Here is a 17,553-nt window from a genome sequence, read left to right as displayed (position 1 = left end):
AAACACCTCCAACTCCTCCACTTTAAACACACCCTCAGATACATAATGTTCAGCTATTATCCTCTGCATCTGTGACCTCCTCATTGTCGATTTCACCTTAGCAAGTTTTAACCTTTTAGCAATACTCAACAACTCAATCCTTCTGGTGTCCTCTAACGCCTCAGAGGCTGGTGCTTCCAGAAATCTATCAACATCCATTCCTGCTGATTTTCCACACACAAATAAATCAAAAGGGATTTCTCGAATGAAATCGATAATTAATCAATACGCCCTCAAATCTGTTCATATCCCGGATGCAAGCCCAAATTTTGTTATGAACCGTAACGCTTTAGAAATGAGCCAGACGCAATAGACTACCCTTAGAGTCTGTTTTTGATGTTACATCCACTACCTTTATTCGTATCTACTAACAATATAGTAATTAGCAAGATAAACAAAAGTTAACAGTGTTATGTGTACTTGTGTGTAAATATAACTCCCAAACTATTGAGCTCAGGGGAAACAAGGCTTGGAGTCTTGAGATGGTGAACTATGAAAGTTCAGTTCAACCACAGAATAGGTGATGAGAGAGAGATATTTGTAGTGCAGGGTAAATGTCAAGAGAAGGCAATTCTGTCGAATTCCACAGTGGTAAAACGAAAGAACAGTCGCTGTAGATTTTATCCATCGTCGTTCCAAATCCACATACAAATTATCACTGAAGGTGACTTGTCACAAGAGGTATCGTCTTCAAGTGAATTCCCACACCACACCCAGGCAAGGGTTAACACATAAGTGGTCTTCACAGGATACCCCAAATCAGATCCACTCGTATGGATCAAATGAGGTGACAACCTCACATTTGATGTTCGCTGAATCGATAATTAACCCACCCTTGTGGGCATAGGAAAGTTCTCTACAGTGACCCTTGGCCACCAGTTCCCTTGTTTTGATCCTTCCATTTTTCCTCCTTCATCTCAGTCTGACTCTGAGTGTCTGTGTCCTCGGTTAAAACTAAACAAGCTGTGAGTGATGTAAACAAGCTGCAAGTCAGACTGATTTCCATTCTTAATCTCTCTCTCTCTCTCTCAAAATAACAGTCCACAGGAAACGAAATCTAGGGATTCATAACAATGGCCACTCCCCATTGTGAACTGACTGGTGTGCCAGTAGGTTGGATGACTGAGTGAATCCTTTCCCACGTTCTGAGCTGGTGAATGGCTTCTCCCCAGTGTGAACTCGCTGATGTCTCTGTAGGTTGGATGACTGAGTGAATCTCTTCCCACAGACTGAGCAGGTGAACGGTTTTTCCCCAGTGTGAACTCGCAGATGTGTCAGTAGGGTGGACGATTGAGTGAATCCTTTCCCACATTCTGAGCAGGTAAACGGCCACTCCCCAGTGTGAACTGACTGGTGTGCCAGTAGTTGGGATGACCGAGTGAATACATTCCCACATTCTGAGCAGGTGAATGGCTTCTCCCCAGTGTGAACTCGCTGATGACTCTGTAGGGTGGATGAATCAGTGAATCTCTTCCCACAGACTGAGCAGGTGAACGGCTTCTCCCCTGTGTGAACTAATTGGTGTCTCTGTAGGTTGGATGAATCAGTGAATCTCTTCCCACAGACTGAGCAGGTGAACGGCTTCTCCCCAGTGTGAACTCGCTGATGTCTCTGCAGGGCGGATAACTGAGTGAATCCCTTCCCACATTCTGAGCAGGTGAATGGCTTCTCCCCAGTGTGAACTCGCTGATGAATCTGTAGTTTGGATAACTGAGTGAATCCCTTCCCACATTCTGAACAGGTGAACGGCTTCTCCCCAGTGTGAACTCGCTGATGACTCTGTACGGTGGATGAATCAGTGAATCTCTTCCCACAGACTGAGCAGGTGAACGGCTTCTCCCCAGTGTGAACTCGCTGATGTCTCTGTAGGTTGGATGAATCAGTGAATCTCTTCCCACAGACTGAGCAGGTGAATGGCTTCTCCCCAGTGTGAACTCGCTGATGACTCTGTAGTGTGGATAACCAAGTGAATCTCTTCCCACAGACTGAGCACGTGAACGGCTTCTCCCCAGTGTGAACTCGCTGATGTGCCATTAGGTTGGATGACTCAGTGAATTCCTTCCCACAGTCTGAGCAGGTGAACGGCCGCTCGCCAGTGTAAACACGCTGGTGAGCCATTGTGTCAGATGACTGAGTGAATCCTTTCCCACAAATTCAGCAGATGCTGGTGTGTCGACAGGTGGGAAGACCGACTGAATCCTTCCTCACACACAGAATAGATGAATGGCCTTGTCCAGTGTGAACTTGCTGATGTAACTTCAGTTGTGATGACCGAGTAAATCCATTCCCACTGTCCGAGCACGTGATCGGCCTCTCCCCTGTGTAAAATAATGGGTGTACCAATTGGTCAAATGAACGAGTGAATCCCTCCCCACCTTCTGAGCAGGAAGGATGGCTGATTGAATCCCTTGCTCCTTTTCTTAAATGTCTAGACAGAGACAGCAAAACTGGCGAGTCGTGTTTGAGATTCCTGGGGACAAATTCCTTCTCATTTTTAATCTGTAAAAAGAATAACAAAATCCATTAGTGTGTGTAGGACAACATTTCAGATGAGATTACTTGAGTTGCCAAGGTTTGATCTGGTATCACACTGTAACAGTGAGATTCAACCCAAGATGGACAGAGAAATCATCTTCTGCATGGGCACAGTGCTGGTATCTGGAATGGCCATCAATTCCCTGATGCTCTTCCTGTCTCTATAAGAATGGAGCATTTCTGCCATCTCCAATCTGTGACTTGGCTCAGTCTGACTCTCTCCATTGGTATTATTCCCTGCTCCTGCTGAGCAGCATGGGTGCCTGGCCCCACAGTAACTGAAACAGTATCACACAAATAGTCTTCCTTGACATGCATTTGGGATTTTCTTTTACGTATGATTAACTTAAAGTGCCACAGTGTTAACGCCATATAAAAAAATTCCTGCTGAGATGAATGGTTGGTCTGCACAGCTGTGAAAAGGACTTAAAGTGAATTTTTGTATTATTTCAGGTTCTTGGGCCATCTGGTTTGTGCTGAACTATTTAAACTGCCCACTCCCATACCCCTACCATCCAGGCACCTACTCAAACCTCTTAAATGTTGAAATCGTGCTTGCATGCACCACTTGTGCTCTTTGCTCATTCCACACCCGGATGATCGTCGGTGCGAAGAAGTTTCCCCTCATGTTCCCCTTAACGTTTTACCTTTCCCCCTTAACCCATGGCCTCTGGTTGTAGTCCCACACCATCTCAGTGGTAAAATCCCTATCTATGTCCCTCATAATAGTGGTATACCCCAATCAAATCTCCCCTCAGTCTTCTACATTCCAAGGAATAAAGTCCTGACCTGTTCGATCTTTCCTTATAACTCAAGTCCTACAGACCTGGCAACATCCTTGTGAATTTTCTCTGAACCTCTTTTACATCTTTCCTGTAGGTTGGTAACCAAAACCGCACACAATACTCCAAATTAGGCTTCACCAGTGCCTTCTACAAGTCAACATAACATCCGTCTATTGTTGTCACTACTCTAGTTCATGAAGGCCAATGGGCTGAAATCTTTCTTTCTGTCTCTATCTAACTGTGATACCACTTTCAGTGAATTAAAGACTTGTATTCCCAGGACCCTTTCTTACTACAATACTCCTCCATGCCTGACCAGTCACTGTGAAAGACCTCCCTTGGTAGGTCATACCAAAGTGCAATACCTCACACTTGTCTGCATTAAATTACATTTTCCATTTCCCAAACCATTTTCCCAGCTGGTCCAGATCATACTGCAAACCATGATACTCTTCCTCGCTGACGACTACACCACCAATCTTGGTGTCAGCTACAAATTTTCTGATCCAGTTAACCACCCTATCATCCAGATTACTGATATAGATGACAAACAATAACAGATACAGCACTGATCCCTGTGGCACACCGCTAGTCACAGGATGCAGTCAAGAGGCAGCCATCTGCTACCACACACTGGCTTCTCCCAAAGACAGTGTCTCATCCAATTTAGTATCTCATCTTGAGTGCTGAGTGACCAAACCTTCTTGATCCACCTCCCATATTCCACCTCTGTAATCTGTACAGGGTCTAGGAATTTGATGCTGCTTTGCCTCACTTCTATAGACTCTGTGTTCATCTCGTGAGTAAAAAAAAATCTCCCACATCTATTTTGTCTCCTCATATGGATTACCATTCTGATCTTGCAGAGGATTAATTTTTTCCCTTGCAATCTTTTCACTCTTAACATATCTGCAGAATCCATGAGGATTCTCCTTCATCTTGCCTGCTGGGGTAACCTCATGCCGCCTTTGTCTTTCATAAGTGTTCACTTGAATTTCCTGTAGCTCACAAGTACCCCATTTGTTCCAATCTGCCTGTACCAGGTATGCACCTCCTTTTTATTGATCTGGGAGATGAAAGCCAAAGGGGTGATAGAGCTGCTATGGGAAGTGGTGGTGGGGGAGGGTCAAACTGAAGTTGCAGGGGGAATGGGAGCCTGAATAACAGAATAGATAGTGCAGGGTTTGCGGAGACAGTTGTTGTTCAGTCCTCAGACAAAGTCAGGAATGAAAAAGTTGAGCATGGTGCAGTGAATATGCTGAGCCCTGTATATTTCAATACAAGGAGCAGCGTAGGAAAGGCAGATGTGTTCAGGGCATGGATCAACACCTGGAATTATGACACTAGGATCTGGCAACTGTGGCCTGGGACAGGCTGCTTTATGGCAAAGGTGTGCTTGGTAAATTGAGGCCTTCTAAGCGAAATTTTGAAAGTACAAAGCGTGTATGTGCTTGTCAGAATAAAAGGTAAAGATAGAAACTGTAGGGAACCTTAGATTTCAAGAGATATTGAGACCCTGATGAAGCACAAAATGGAGTTGCATAACAGGGATAGGCAGGCAGGTTGAAATGGAGTATAAGAAATAAATCAGGAGGGCTGAATGAAGGCATGAGATTCCCCTTGCAGAAAAGATGAAGGATAATCCTCAGGGATTCTGGAGATAGATTAAAAGCAAAAGGATTGCAAGGCACAAAGTTGGTCCTCTGGAAGACCGGAATGGCAATCCATGGCTGGAACCAAAGCAGATGGGGGAGATCTTAAATATTTTTTTCATTTCTATTTACTCAGATGGACACAGTGTCAATGAGAGTGTGGAAAAGCGGCATTAAAATCGTGGACCCTGTACAGATTAAAGAAGAGAGTGGATAAATCTCCAGGGCATGACAAGGTGCGCCCTCGGTCCCCATGGGAGGCAAGTGCAGAAATCGTCGGGGCCCCAGCAGAGATAATTAATTCATCCTTAGTGACGGGAGAGTTATCAGAGGATTGTAGGATAGCCAAAGTTATTTCACTGTTCAACATAGAACATAGAAATCTACAGCATATTCCAGGCCATTCAGCCCACAATGTTGTTCCAACCATGAAACTTACTCTGGAAACTGCCTGGAATTTCCCTAGCACATAGACCTCTATGTTTCTAAGCTCCATGTACCTATCTAAGAGGCTGTTAAAAGACCCTATTTTATCTGCCTCGGCCACCACTGCTGGCAGTGCATTCCACACACCCACCACTCTCTGTGTAAAAAAAACTTACCCCTGACATCCCCTAGGTATCTATTTCCAAGCAGCTTAAAACTATGCCCCTCGTGTTAGCCATTTCAGCCCTGGGAAAAGCCTCTGGCTATCCACATGATCAATGCCCCTCATCATCTTATTCACCTAAAAAAAGGCTTTGTTGGAAGTAGGCAAAATTATGAGGGTATAGATAGGGTAAATGCAAGCAGCTTTTTCCACTGATGTTGGGTGGGACAACAACCAGAGGTCATGGGTAAGTGACTTCCCCATTTATACAACACAATACAGGCCCTTTGGCCCACAATGCTGTGCCAGACATTACTTACTTCAGAAATTCCCTAGAGTTCCCCATAGCCCTGTATTTTTCTACGTGCCATGTACCTATCCAGGATCCTCTTAAAAGACCCCATTTTATCCGGCTTCATCACAGCTGCCGCAGCCCATTCCACGCACTCACCACTCTGTGTAAAAAAAACTTACCCCTTGTGGTGATATCACGTGTCAGGACGTGTCAGGACAGAGTTCCTAACATGAGCAGAAATGAAGAATGATAGAGAAGCATGGCAGTGTAAGACGTGGTTTTGCTGCTGTTAAGTAGAAGTTCAATTCTGCAGAATATGGTTTGTTATTAGTAACCCACGGTACGTATAAAGAACACAACACCCCTGACATCTCCTTCGTACCGACTTCCAAGCACCTTAAAACTGTGCCCTCTCTGCTGATTTTCTCTTGGTTGTGACTGGAGGCAGAACAAAGGTGATTTTCACAACAGCTGATGTAAAAGATTTTGTTCCCTTTCTCCGAGTTCCCGATCCTTGCATTTAGACAGCTGGAGCTCAGCTCTGTCTGAGAGACCCATCGGTTCCCATTCCCTCATCAGCCGGAAGCTCCCCGGGGCCCGTGTACGGATCGTGGGGCTGAGAGAGAGGGAAGAGAGCAGGACTGTCCCAGGATTTCGGGTCACGGAGTCCGGAGCTCACAGCAACTGTCCCGAAGTCGGTGTTGAAACCCCACCAACCTCCCTTCTCCCCACCCCGCAACAGTCTCCCTACAGCCGATCTCCTTAAGCTTAGCGTGTACTGCGCGCATGCGTGATATTCGGCAACGGAACAGCCCTGACGCTTGCGCATTTGATCGGTGCTTCGGCGACGGCGAACTTTATATCGCAGGGCTTTATTGGTAATCACGGTGCCATTAAAAGTTTCTGCAAGCACCAGTTCCACGTCCATAGCTTTTTTTTGTGTGTATAGAAAATTCAGCAGCTGTTTTAACGCAGAAAGCGGCTCCCATAAACAATATACTCAATATCAGCGTGTATCTAATGCCAAAGTACAATCCTCTTACAAATGTAGATATAAAACACAAGAGATTCTGCAGTTGCTGGAAGTACAGAGACATACACACACAAAATGCTGGAGGAACTCTGCAGTTCAGGCAGCGACTAAGCAGAGGAGTACACAGCGTAGGCATGCTGAAGGGGTTCGGCCTGAATGTTGTCTATTTATTCCTCTCCACATTCGTTGCCTGATCTGCTGATTTATTCCAGTATTTTGCAGAACCCACTTTTTTTTTCAATCAATGTTTCTAAATGTTTCTTATCTTTCATTTATAGGCACATCCTGCTGGTCAGATTCCTCCTCCTCTCCATAAACTTTAGACCCCATCGCTCTCTGGAGCCTCAAAGCCCTGACTCAGGCCAGCATCTCATTGGTTTCTGAATCTGCTCCATCGAAGATTCATTTGCTAGTCTGCTGTCAGACTTTGGAGGCGCATTGCAACAACCCAGCTGTCTGAGGCACAGTCCTTTGAAATGAGTGAAAATGACTGAAAACGTTGAAAAGAGCAGCGAAGAAGGAGTTTAGCTAAATTATTTCACAGCACTGAAGAACTTCAAATACACAGGGAGCTCATCGTCTTATTCAGCCTGGAGAAAATCATGCAGGGAATTCATGCAGGTGTATAAGATGATGAGAGATATTGGTCGTGTGGATAGCCAGAGGCTTTTTCCCAGGGCTGAAATGCCTAACACGAGGGGCATAGTTTTAAGGTGCTTGGAAGCAGGCACACAGGAGATGTCAAAGAGTGGTGGGTGTGTGGAATGCACAGCCAGAGACATTGGTAGACGTGGATACAATAGGGTCTTTTAAGACACTTAGACAATCGACAATAGGTGCAGGAGTAGGCCATTCAGCCCTTTGAGTCAGAACCACCTTTCACTGTGATCATGGCTGATCATCCACAATCAGTATCCAGTTCCTGCCTTCTCCCCATAACCTTTGATTCCTCTATCTTTAAGAGCTCTATCCATCTCTTTCTTGAGAGCATCCAGAGACTTGGCCTCCACAGCCTTCTGGGGCAGAACATTCCATATATCCACCACTCTCTGGGTGAAAAAGTTTTTCCTCAACTCTGTTCTAAATGGCTTACCCCTTATTCTTAAACTGTGGCCTCTGGTTCTGGACTCACCCATCAGCGGGAACATGCTTCCTGCCTCCAGCGTGTCCAATCCCTTAATAATCTTATATGTTTCAATAAGATCCCCTCTCATCCCTCTAAATTCCAGAGTATACAAGCCCAATCGCTCAAATCTTTCAACATATGACAGTCCCGCCATCCTGGGAATTAATCTTGTGAACCTACGCTGCACTCCCTCAATAGCATGAATGTCCTTCCTCAAATCTGGAGACCAAAACTGCACACAGTACTCCAGGTGTGGTTTCACCAGGGCCCTGTACAACTGCAGAAGGACTTCTTTGCTCTAATACTCAATTCCTCTTGTTATGAAGGCCAGCATGCCATTAGCTTGCTTCACTGTCTGCTGTACCTGCATGCTTGCTTTCAGTGACTGATGTACAAGAACACCTAGATCTTGTTGTACTTCCCCTTTTCCTAACTTGACACCATTTAGATAGTAATCTGCCTTCCTGTTCTTGCCAGCAAAGTGGATAACCTCACATTTATCCACATTAAACTGCATCTGCTATGCATCCGCCCACTCACCCAGCCTGTCCAAGTCACCCTGCATTCTCATATGTCCTGCTCACATTTCACACTGTCACCCAGCTTTGTGTCATCAGAAAACTTGGTGATGTTTTAATCCCTTCATCCAAATCATTAATATATATTGTAAACGGCTGTGGTCCCAGCACTGAACCCTGCGGTACCCCACTGGTCATCGCCTGCCATTCTGCCATTAATCGCTACTGTTTGTTTCCTGTCTACTAACCAATTTTCTATCCATGTCAGTACCCTACCCCCAATACCATTTGCTCTAATTTTGCACACTAACCTCCTATGTGGGACTTTATCAAAGGCTTTCTGAAAGTCCAGGTACACTACATCCATTGGCTTTCCCATGTCCATTTTCATAGTTATGTTCTCAAAAAATTCCAGAAGATTAGTCAAGCATGATTTCCCCATCGTAAATCCATGCTGACTCGGACCTATCCTGCCACTGCTATCCAAATGTGCCGCTATTACATCTTTTACAATTGATTCCAGCATCTTCCCCACCACTGATGTCAGACTAACTGGTCTATAATTGCCTGTTTTCTCTCTCCCTCCTTTCTTCAAAAGTGGGATAACATTAGCTACCCTCCAATCCACAGGAACTGATCCTGAATCTATAGAACATTGGAAAATGATTACCAATAGACAGGTATATGGAGCTTAGGAAAATAGAGGGCAATGCGGTCGGGAAATTCCAGGCAGTTTCTGGAGTAGGTTACATGATTGGCACAACATTGTGAGCCGAGGGGCCTGTAATCTGCTCTAGATTCCTGATTCTATGAAATTCAAGGGAAATCTCTTCTCCTGCAGAGTAGTGACGAGTTGCAACCTGTCATCATGGGGAGAGTGAGAGGTGAAGTGAACAACAGGGCTAGATTTTACAATACTGATATGGAACAGAAACATGGGCAGGGACCAGACGGACTGAGTGGCCTCTCTAGTGTACAGAGTGAGTGCGGCAGAGACAGTAAGTATCTGTGACATGAGATTTGAAACAGAACTGATTTATCTTTTACAGATCCACAATATTAAACACCAGTCTAGTTTAAGGCGAACATCAGAAGAACATTTGATTTGATAAGGTACACCATGCAAGGCTTATTGAGAAAGTAAGGAAGCCTGGGATCCAAGGGGAGATTGCTTTGTGGATCAAGAGCTGGCTTGCCCACAGAAGGCAAAGAGTGGTTGTAGACAGGTCATATTCTGCATGGAGGTCGGTGACCAGTGGTGTGCCTCAAGGATCTGTTCTGGGACCCCTACTCTTCGTGATTTTTATAAGTGATCTGGATGAGGAAGTGGACAGATGGGTTAGTAAATTTGCTGATGACACAAAGGTTGGAGGTGTTGTGGATAGTGTGGAGGGCTGTCAGAGATTACAGCAGACATTGATAGGATGCAAAACTGGGCTGAGAAGTAGAAGATGGAATTCAACACAGACAAGTGTGAGGTGGTTCACTTTGGTAGGTCAAATATGATGGCAGAATATAGTATTAATGGTAAGACTCTTGGCAGTGTGGAGGATCAGAGGCATCTTGTGGTCAGAGTCCATAAGTCACTCAAAGCTGCTACGCAGGTTGACTCTGTGGTTAAGAAGGCGTACGGTGCATTGGCGTTAATCAACCCTCGGATTGAGTTTAGGAGCTGAGAGGTAGTGTTACAGCTAAATAGGACCCTGGTCAACCCCACTTGGAGTACGGTGCTCAGTTCTGTTCGCATCACTACAGGAAGGACGTGGAAACCATAGAAAGAGTGCAGAAGAGATTTACAAGGATGTTGCCTGGATTGGGGAGCATGCCTTATGAGAATAGGTTGAGTGAACATGGCCTTTTCTCCTTGGGGTGACGGAGGATGAGCGGTGACCTGATAGAGGTGTATAAGATGATGAGAGGCATTGATCTTGTGGATAGTCAGAGGCTTTTTCCCAGGGCTGAAATATTTGCCACAAGAGGACACAGGTTTAAGGTACTGGGGTGTAGGTACAGAGCAGATGTCTGGGCAAGTTTTTTTACGCAGAGAGTGGTGAGTGTGTGGAATGGGCTTCCAGTGACGGTGGTGGAGGTGGATATGATAGGGTCTTTCAAGAGACTCCTGGACATGGAAGTTAGAAAAATAGGGGGCTATGGGTAACCCTAGGTAATTTCTGAGGTAAGGATATATTCAGCACAGCATTGTGGCTGAGGGGCCTATGTTCTGCTGTAGTTTTTCTATGTTTCTAATTTCTATTCACATTCCTCCTGCCTCACTGGACAGGAACACTGAAACACCAAGTGAGAAACAGCAGGAGGTGGCCATTCAGCCCCTCTAACCATCAACAGAATGGTGGCAGCTCTCTCATCTCAGCCACATGTTTCTGCCCGATCCTCATTTCATCGATCCCTCCGGTCTCCACACATCTGCTGGCCTCTGTTTTATGTGAGGACGATCACTGAGTCTTCATCGGCCTCTGTGGTGGGGATTTACAGACATTCACGACCCTCGGAGTGGAGACATTTCCCCTCATCTCAGTCCCGGACAGTCCACCCCCATTTTCAGAGACTGGGATCCCTGGTTCAACCGGTAATGATATTGTGCATTTCAATGTCTTCATCTCTCAGTCCTCGATTCTCTAAATGAAAGGGTTATCACATTTGATCCTTCTTCATATGATGACCCACCACTCCAGGGATCAGTCTGGTGAATCTTCATTGCACTCTCTATAACAAATACTCTCTAACCTCTTTGTTAATCCTCTATGGAATTAATTTCCATCTTCTGCAGCCCCGTGTTGCCCCAACCACTCACCTCCCACCCCGTCACTATTTCCACCTTCCCACCTCCCCCTCACCTGGATCCACCTCTCACTCCCCAGCTCTTGCCCCATCCCCACCCCTCACCTCTTTTCTCTGACTATTTCCCGTCCACTCTCAGTCCAGAGGGAGGGTCTCGGCCCGAAATGTTGACGGTCCATTTCCCTCCACAGATGCTGCCCGACCCACTGAGTTCCTCCGGCAGTTTGTTCTTTGGTCTGTGTGACCCGTGTTAGTGTGGGGAGCGGGATTTTACACCATATTCCCGGTACAGTCTCAACAAAACACAAATAATTGTCACTTTGCCCGGACCATTGGCCCCGCTTGCAGGGCAACAGTCTGCCGGTGTTTGCCCCCCAATGTGGTGAATCGCCACCACCGTGGGCTCAGACATTTCCACAGATGAGCCCCTCCTGTCCCCACCGGGACAAACATCCTGTCCGCCCCCTCTCTCACCGTCTTCATCCTCTCCCTCCCCGGGGAACCGGCATCAAACCGACGGGCTGAGCGGTCTCCTCCTACCTCTCAGCGACACATCAGACTCCGGCCGCAGGAGACGCTTCACAAACGCCCCAACTTCCCTCGGAGGGAAATGGAAATAAATCAGAAAGCGGACATTTACTTTGACGGTTGTCCCGCCCTGACGGAAAGTTCGGGAGACGGAGTCATCGGGGGTAACGCCCTCTCGGCTGGTCCACCTCCGCTATTGGCTGGAAGCAGTGATTGACATCGCTTCGGACCAATGGCAATAGCGCAGCGCGTGACTCCTCTGTTGACAGTGGTGGGGGAGGGGCTGGTCACGTGATTAGTAGCCCAGCCGTTAAACCGACCAAGCTCGAGCTCACCAGCGCGCGGGGCACAAAAGGCCCCGGATGATCGGTTGAGGTGAGAAGGGATCTCCGGGTTGGGGGTCTCACCGGGCGGCGTTTTCAACACCGACTTCGGGTAGTTGCTGTGACTCCGGACTCCGTGACCCGCAATCCCGGGACAGTCCTGCTCTCTTCCCTCTCTCTCAGCCCCACCATCCGTACACGGGCCCCGGGGAGCTTCCGGCTGATGAGGGAATGGGAACCGATGGGTCTCTCAGACAGAGCTGAGCTCCAGCTGTCTAAATGCAAGGATCGGGAACTCGGAGAAAGGGAACAAAATCTTTTACATCAGCTGTTGTGAAAATCACCTTTGTTCTGCCTCCAGTCACAAACAAGAGAAAATCTGCAGATGCTGGAAATCCGAGCAACACACACAAATTGCTGGAGGAACTCAGCATTAGTACTCTTTTCCATAGATGCTGCCTGGCCTGCTGAGTTCCCCCAGCATTTTGTGTCTGTTGCTTGTTCCACCCCCTCTTGTTCTGGACTTTCTACCCGTGAGAACATGTTTTGTCCCACTCTCTCTGGGTACATAGTGATATCAAACACCTTGTCCTGGGCAACAAGTAGCTTTCACATCACAAATGTGCCAGACTCCAATGAGACAGACTACTGCCCTTCCCTTCATATTCATTGGCATTGCCATCACTGAGTTCACCACCGTCAGTCACCTGGGGGAGGGTTCAGGGGAAATATTTATGTACAATACAGAAACTGGTGTTACCTGTGTGTATTGTGGTGATGCAAAAGTTGCTGGAGAATTTGCAAGTGGGAAGAAATGGAGTGATATTTGAAATCTGCCTTTTTATAGCATCATTTAGCAAGCAAATCACATATGGACAGTGTGCAAAAGCTGTGGTGAGAAAATCCTTCATTACCCACTACAGGCCCGCTACATAGGTTATGTGAGAGTGCAGATGAACTTGATCAAACCTAGAGGACATCAAAGTTTTTATTGACAGTGATTGCTAGCTGTTAAAATGAATAGCTCAAAATATAAAATTTAGTGCCCACACATTGTCACCAGGCAAAAAATTGCACAGCACAAGATTTTTCCGCACACTAGTCATTACAAATTAGAGGGGAGACCTCCAGTGTCCCCGATGCCCTCACCTACAAGATGTGCACCCAGCTGCAGCTTGTAACCCTGCACTTTAAATAGTTGGAACTTGAAATGGATGAATTCTGGATCATCTAGGAGTCGGAGGGGGTGATTGATATGACATGAAGAGAGGTGAGTTACACCCAACGTGCAGGACACAGGAAACTGGGTGAGAGTCAGGAAGGGGAATGAGGGTAAACAGCCATTGCAGGAGACTCTTGTTGCCATCCCCCACAACAACAGGTAGACCACTTTAGAAACTCTTGGTGGGGATTACCTGACTGACCAAAGTCAAAGGGATGATAGGGGATTTGTTAGTTGGGGAACAGAACTAAAAGGGAATGAATATCCTAATGGTAAGGCTTGCTAGTGCATACCTGTGGGGTGGGTGGTTAAACTGAAGTTACAGGGAGTATTGGAGCCAGAATGATAGAACAGATAGTGAAGAGGGTGAATTGAATTGAATTGACTTTATTATTTTCATCCTTCATATACATGAGGAGTAGAAATCTTTGCATAACGTCTTCATCTAAATGTGCAATTTATAGTAACTTATAATAATTAATATGTACAACAGGGCATTCAGTGTAACATAGAAATACAATTGTACCAGCATGAATGAATCAGTCTGATGGCCTGGTGAAAGAAGCTGTCCTGGAGCCTGCTGGTCCTGGCTTTTATGCTGTGGTAGTGTTTCCCAGATGGTAGCAGCTGCAACATTCTGTGGTTGGGGTGACTCAGCTCCCCAATGATCCAACGGGACCTTTTTACACAATAATGTTAATATCCTGGATAGGGGAAAGTTCACATATACAGTTGGGCTGGGCTGTCTGCACCACTCTCTGCAGAGCCCTGCGACTGAGGGAAGTATTGTTCCCATCTCAGACAGTGATGCAGACTCTCAGGATGCGCTCAATTGTGCCCCTGTAGAAAGTTCTTGGGATTTGAGGAGCCATACCAAACTTCTTCAACAGTCTGAGGTGAAGGAGGCGCTGTTGTGCCTTTCTCACCACACAGCCGGTATGAACAGACCAGGTGAGATCCTTGGTGATGTTTATGTTAAGGAATTTGAAGTTGTTCACCCTTTCAACAGCAGATCCATTGATGTCTCCATTTCTCTGTAGTCCACAACCAGCTCCTTTGTTTTTTGCAAGATTGAGGGAGAGGTTGTTTTCTTGACACCAGACAGATGTTGTTCAGACCTCAGAGAAAGTCAGTAATCAAAAGGTTGAGCATGGCGCAGTGACTCTCCTAAGCTGTCTATATCACAATGCAAGGAGCATCATAGGAAAGCTAGATGAGCCCAGGACGGAATTATGATATTGTAGCCATTATTGGGAGTTGGTTGCACCCAACAGTGAGGGATTTAAAGGAACAAATTTGTAGAGAGATCGCAGACTGTGCCAAGAAACAAGGGTTGAGATTGTAAGCGATTTTAAATTTCCATATATTGACTAGGACCCCACACCGTAAAAGGACAAGATGGAGTAGAGCTTGTCAAATGTGCCTTTAATCAGTACGTAGAATTTCCAGCATAGAAATGTGGAATAAGCTATTAGGAAATGATCCAGAGAGAGTGACAGAAATTACTGTATGGGAACACTTTGTATCCAGTGATCATAATGCCATGAGATTTTTTTTTAGCTGTCTTCTGTTGGTTTTTAAAAGTTTCCCAATATTTTTTGTTCTTTCTGCCCTCTCTTTGGCTTTTATGTTGGCTTTGGCTTTTCATTTCAGCCACGGTTGTGTCCTCCTGCCTTTAGAGTGCTTCACTGGGATGTATCTGCCGTGCACTCAGCTCCCGAATTGCTGCCAGAAACTCCAGCCGCTGCTGCTCCATTGTCACTCCTACCAGTTTCCCCTTCCAGTCAAGTTTGGACAGCTTCTCTGTCAAAGAAGTTTGGAGAACTTCAGTGCAGAAACAGGCCATTTGTCCCATCTAGACAATGCTGAAAATATTTAAGCCGTCTACAGCAACTACCTGCACCAGCACCATCGCCCTCCACACCCCTTCCATCCAGGTACCAATCAAACTTCTCTTAATGGTGAAATCGACCTCACGTGCACCACTTGTGCTGACATCTCATTCCACACTCTCATGACCATTTCAGCGAACAGCTTTTCCAAATGTTCCTGTGAAATTTTCACCTTCCTCTCTTACCCATGTCCTCTGTCCATCCCACCCAACCTCAGTGGAAAAAGCTGCTTGCATTTACCCTATCTATACCCTCATAATTTTGTATACTTCTAACAAATCCTCAAAGCAATGTATAATTTCCTTGTTTATGTTTAGAGCCTTTTTTAGGTGTATAAGATGATGAGGGGTATTGATCGTGTGGATAGCCAGAGGTTTTTTCCCCCAGGGCTGAACTGGCTAACACAAGGGGGCATAGTTTCAAGGTCTTGGAAATAGGTACCGAAGGGAAGGCAGGGGTAAGTTTTTTTACACAGAGAGTGGTGGGTGTGTGGAATGCACTGCCAGCAGTGGCGGTAAAGGCAGATACAATAGGGTCTTTTAACAGCCTCCTAGATAGGTACATGGAGCTCAGTAAAATAGAGGTCTATGTGCTAGGGAAATTCTAGGCAGTTTCTAGAGTAAGTTTCATGGTTGGCACAACATTGTGGGCTGAATGGCCTGGAATATGCTGTAGATTTCCATGTTCTATGTTGAACAGTGAAATAACTTTGGCTATCCTACAATCCTCTGATTACTCTCCTGTCACTAAGGATGATATAATTATCTCTGCTGGGGCCCTGACAATTTCTGCACTTGCCTACCGTAGGGTCCGAGGGAGCACCCTGTCATGTCCTGGAGATTTATCCATACTGATCTGCCTCAGGACAGCAAACATCTCCTCTTTTTTAATCTGTACAGGGCCTACGATTTTAATGCCGCTTTTCCACACTTCCACAGGCTCTGTGTCCATCTCCTGCGTAAAGGAAAAGGAAAGGTACATTGCATCTGGAGTTTCTCCGCTTAGCGGGCGATTCCCTCTACGCCTCTCTGACGTAGTGGGGAACTGCGTACGAGGCAAGTTACAGCGGTGGTTTGCCATTGCCTTCTGCTGGGTGAGTTTCCAAAGAGATCACCAGCTCGTAACCCAGCACGGATGGAAAGCGTGCAGGGGAGCCGGCTGGATTCGAACTCGGGACCTTTCATCCCAAGGTCCGTCACTGATGCCACTACGCCACCAACCGCGTCTCTCCTGAGTAAATAGAGGTGAAAAAAAAAAATTCCCATCTGCTTTGGTTCCAAACATGCATTGCCAACTTTGTCCCTTGCAATCCTTTTGCTTTTAATCTATCTCTAGAATCCCTTAGAATTCTTCTTCATCTTTTCTGCAAGGCCAGCCATCCTGATTTATTTCTTACGTGTTCTCTTGCATTTCTTATACTCCATAAGAACCTACCTGCCTATCCCTGTTATGCAACTCCATTTTGCGCTTCACCAGGGTCTCAATATCTCTTGAAAACCAAGGATCCCCACAGTTTCTATCTTTACCTTTTATTCTAACAAGCACATACCCGCTTTGTACTTTCAAAATTTTGCTTTGAAAGCCTCCCATTTACCAAGCACACTTTTGCCATAAAGTAGCCTGTCCCAGGCCACCGTTGCCAGATCCTAGTGTCATAATTCCAGGTGTTGATCTATGCCCTGAACCCATCCGCCTTTCCTACACTGCTCCTTGTATTGAAATATACAGGCCTCAGCATATTCACTGCACCATGCTCAACTTTTACATTCCTGACTTTGTCTGAGGACTGAACAGCACTATCTCCACAACACCTCCACTCTCTGTTCTGTTATTAGAACATAAAACATAGAATAGTACAGCACAGTACAGGCCCTTCGGCCCACAATGTTGTGCCGACCCTCAAACTCTGCCTCCCATACAAGCCCCCACCTTAAATTCCTCCATATACCTGTCTAGTAGTCTCTTAAACTTCACTAGTGTATCTGCCTCCACCACTGACTTAGGCAGTGCATTCCACGCACCAACCACTCTCTGAGTGAAATATCTTCCTCTAATATCCCCCTTGAACTTCCCAGCCCTTACCTTAAAGCCATGTCCTCTTGTATTGAGCAGTGGTGCCCTGGGGAAGAGGTGCTGGCTATCCACTCTATCTATTCCTCTTATTATCTTGTACACATCTATCATGTCTCCCCTCATCCTCCCTCTCTCCAAAGAGTA

At 46.1% G+C, this 17,553-nt stretch overlaps 2 protein-coding genes across 6 annotated transcripts in view; one reads left to right on the top strand and one right to left on the bottom strand.

Moving 5' to 3' along the window:
• Positions 1 to 293: 293 nt before the first annotated feature.
• On the bottom strand, positions 294 to 2,595 carry LOC140208671 (uncharacterized). Its single transcript, XM_072277528.1, has one exon. The coding sequence runs from the start codon at positions 2,155 to 2,157 to the stop codon at positions 1,105 to 1,107; it is 1,053 nt and encodes a 350-aa protein (XP_072133629.1). The 5' UTR covers positions 2,158 to 2,595; the 3' UTR covers positions 294 to 1,104.
• Positions 2,596 to 9,549: 6,954 nt separating this feature from the next.
• The window catches only part of LOC140208667 (uncharacterized), a 147,332-nt gene continuing 139,328 nt past the window's right edge, over positions 9,550 to 17,553 (top strand). For 2 of the 5 annotated variants that reach the window (XR_011888860.1, XM_072277521.1), the window contains exon 1: positions 12,175 to 12,274. The gene's annotated coding sequence lies outside the window, so the exon portion shown is untranslated. The other 3 variants (XM_072277523.1, XM_072277522.1, XM_072277524.1) reach the window with 3 other exon arrangements.

This window comes from Mobula birostris, chromosome 13 (genome assembly GCF_030028105.1).
Source record: "Mobula birostris isolate sMobBir1 chromosome 13, sMobBir1.hap1, whole genome shotgun sequence".
Taxonomy (NCBI): domain Eukaryota; kingdom Metazoa; phylum Chordata; class Chondrichthyes; order Myliobatiformes; family Myliobatidae; genus Mobula; species Mobula birostris.
Note: the sequence above shows the minus strand (reverse complement) of the source record. Positions and strands in the feature narration are given on the sequence as shown.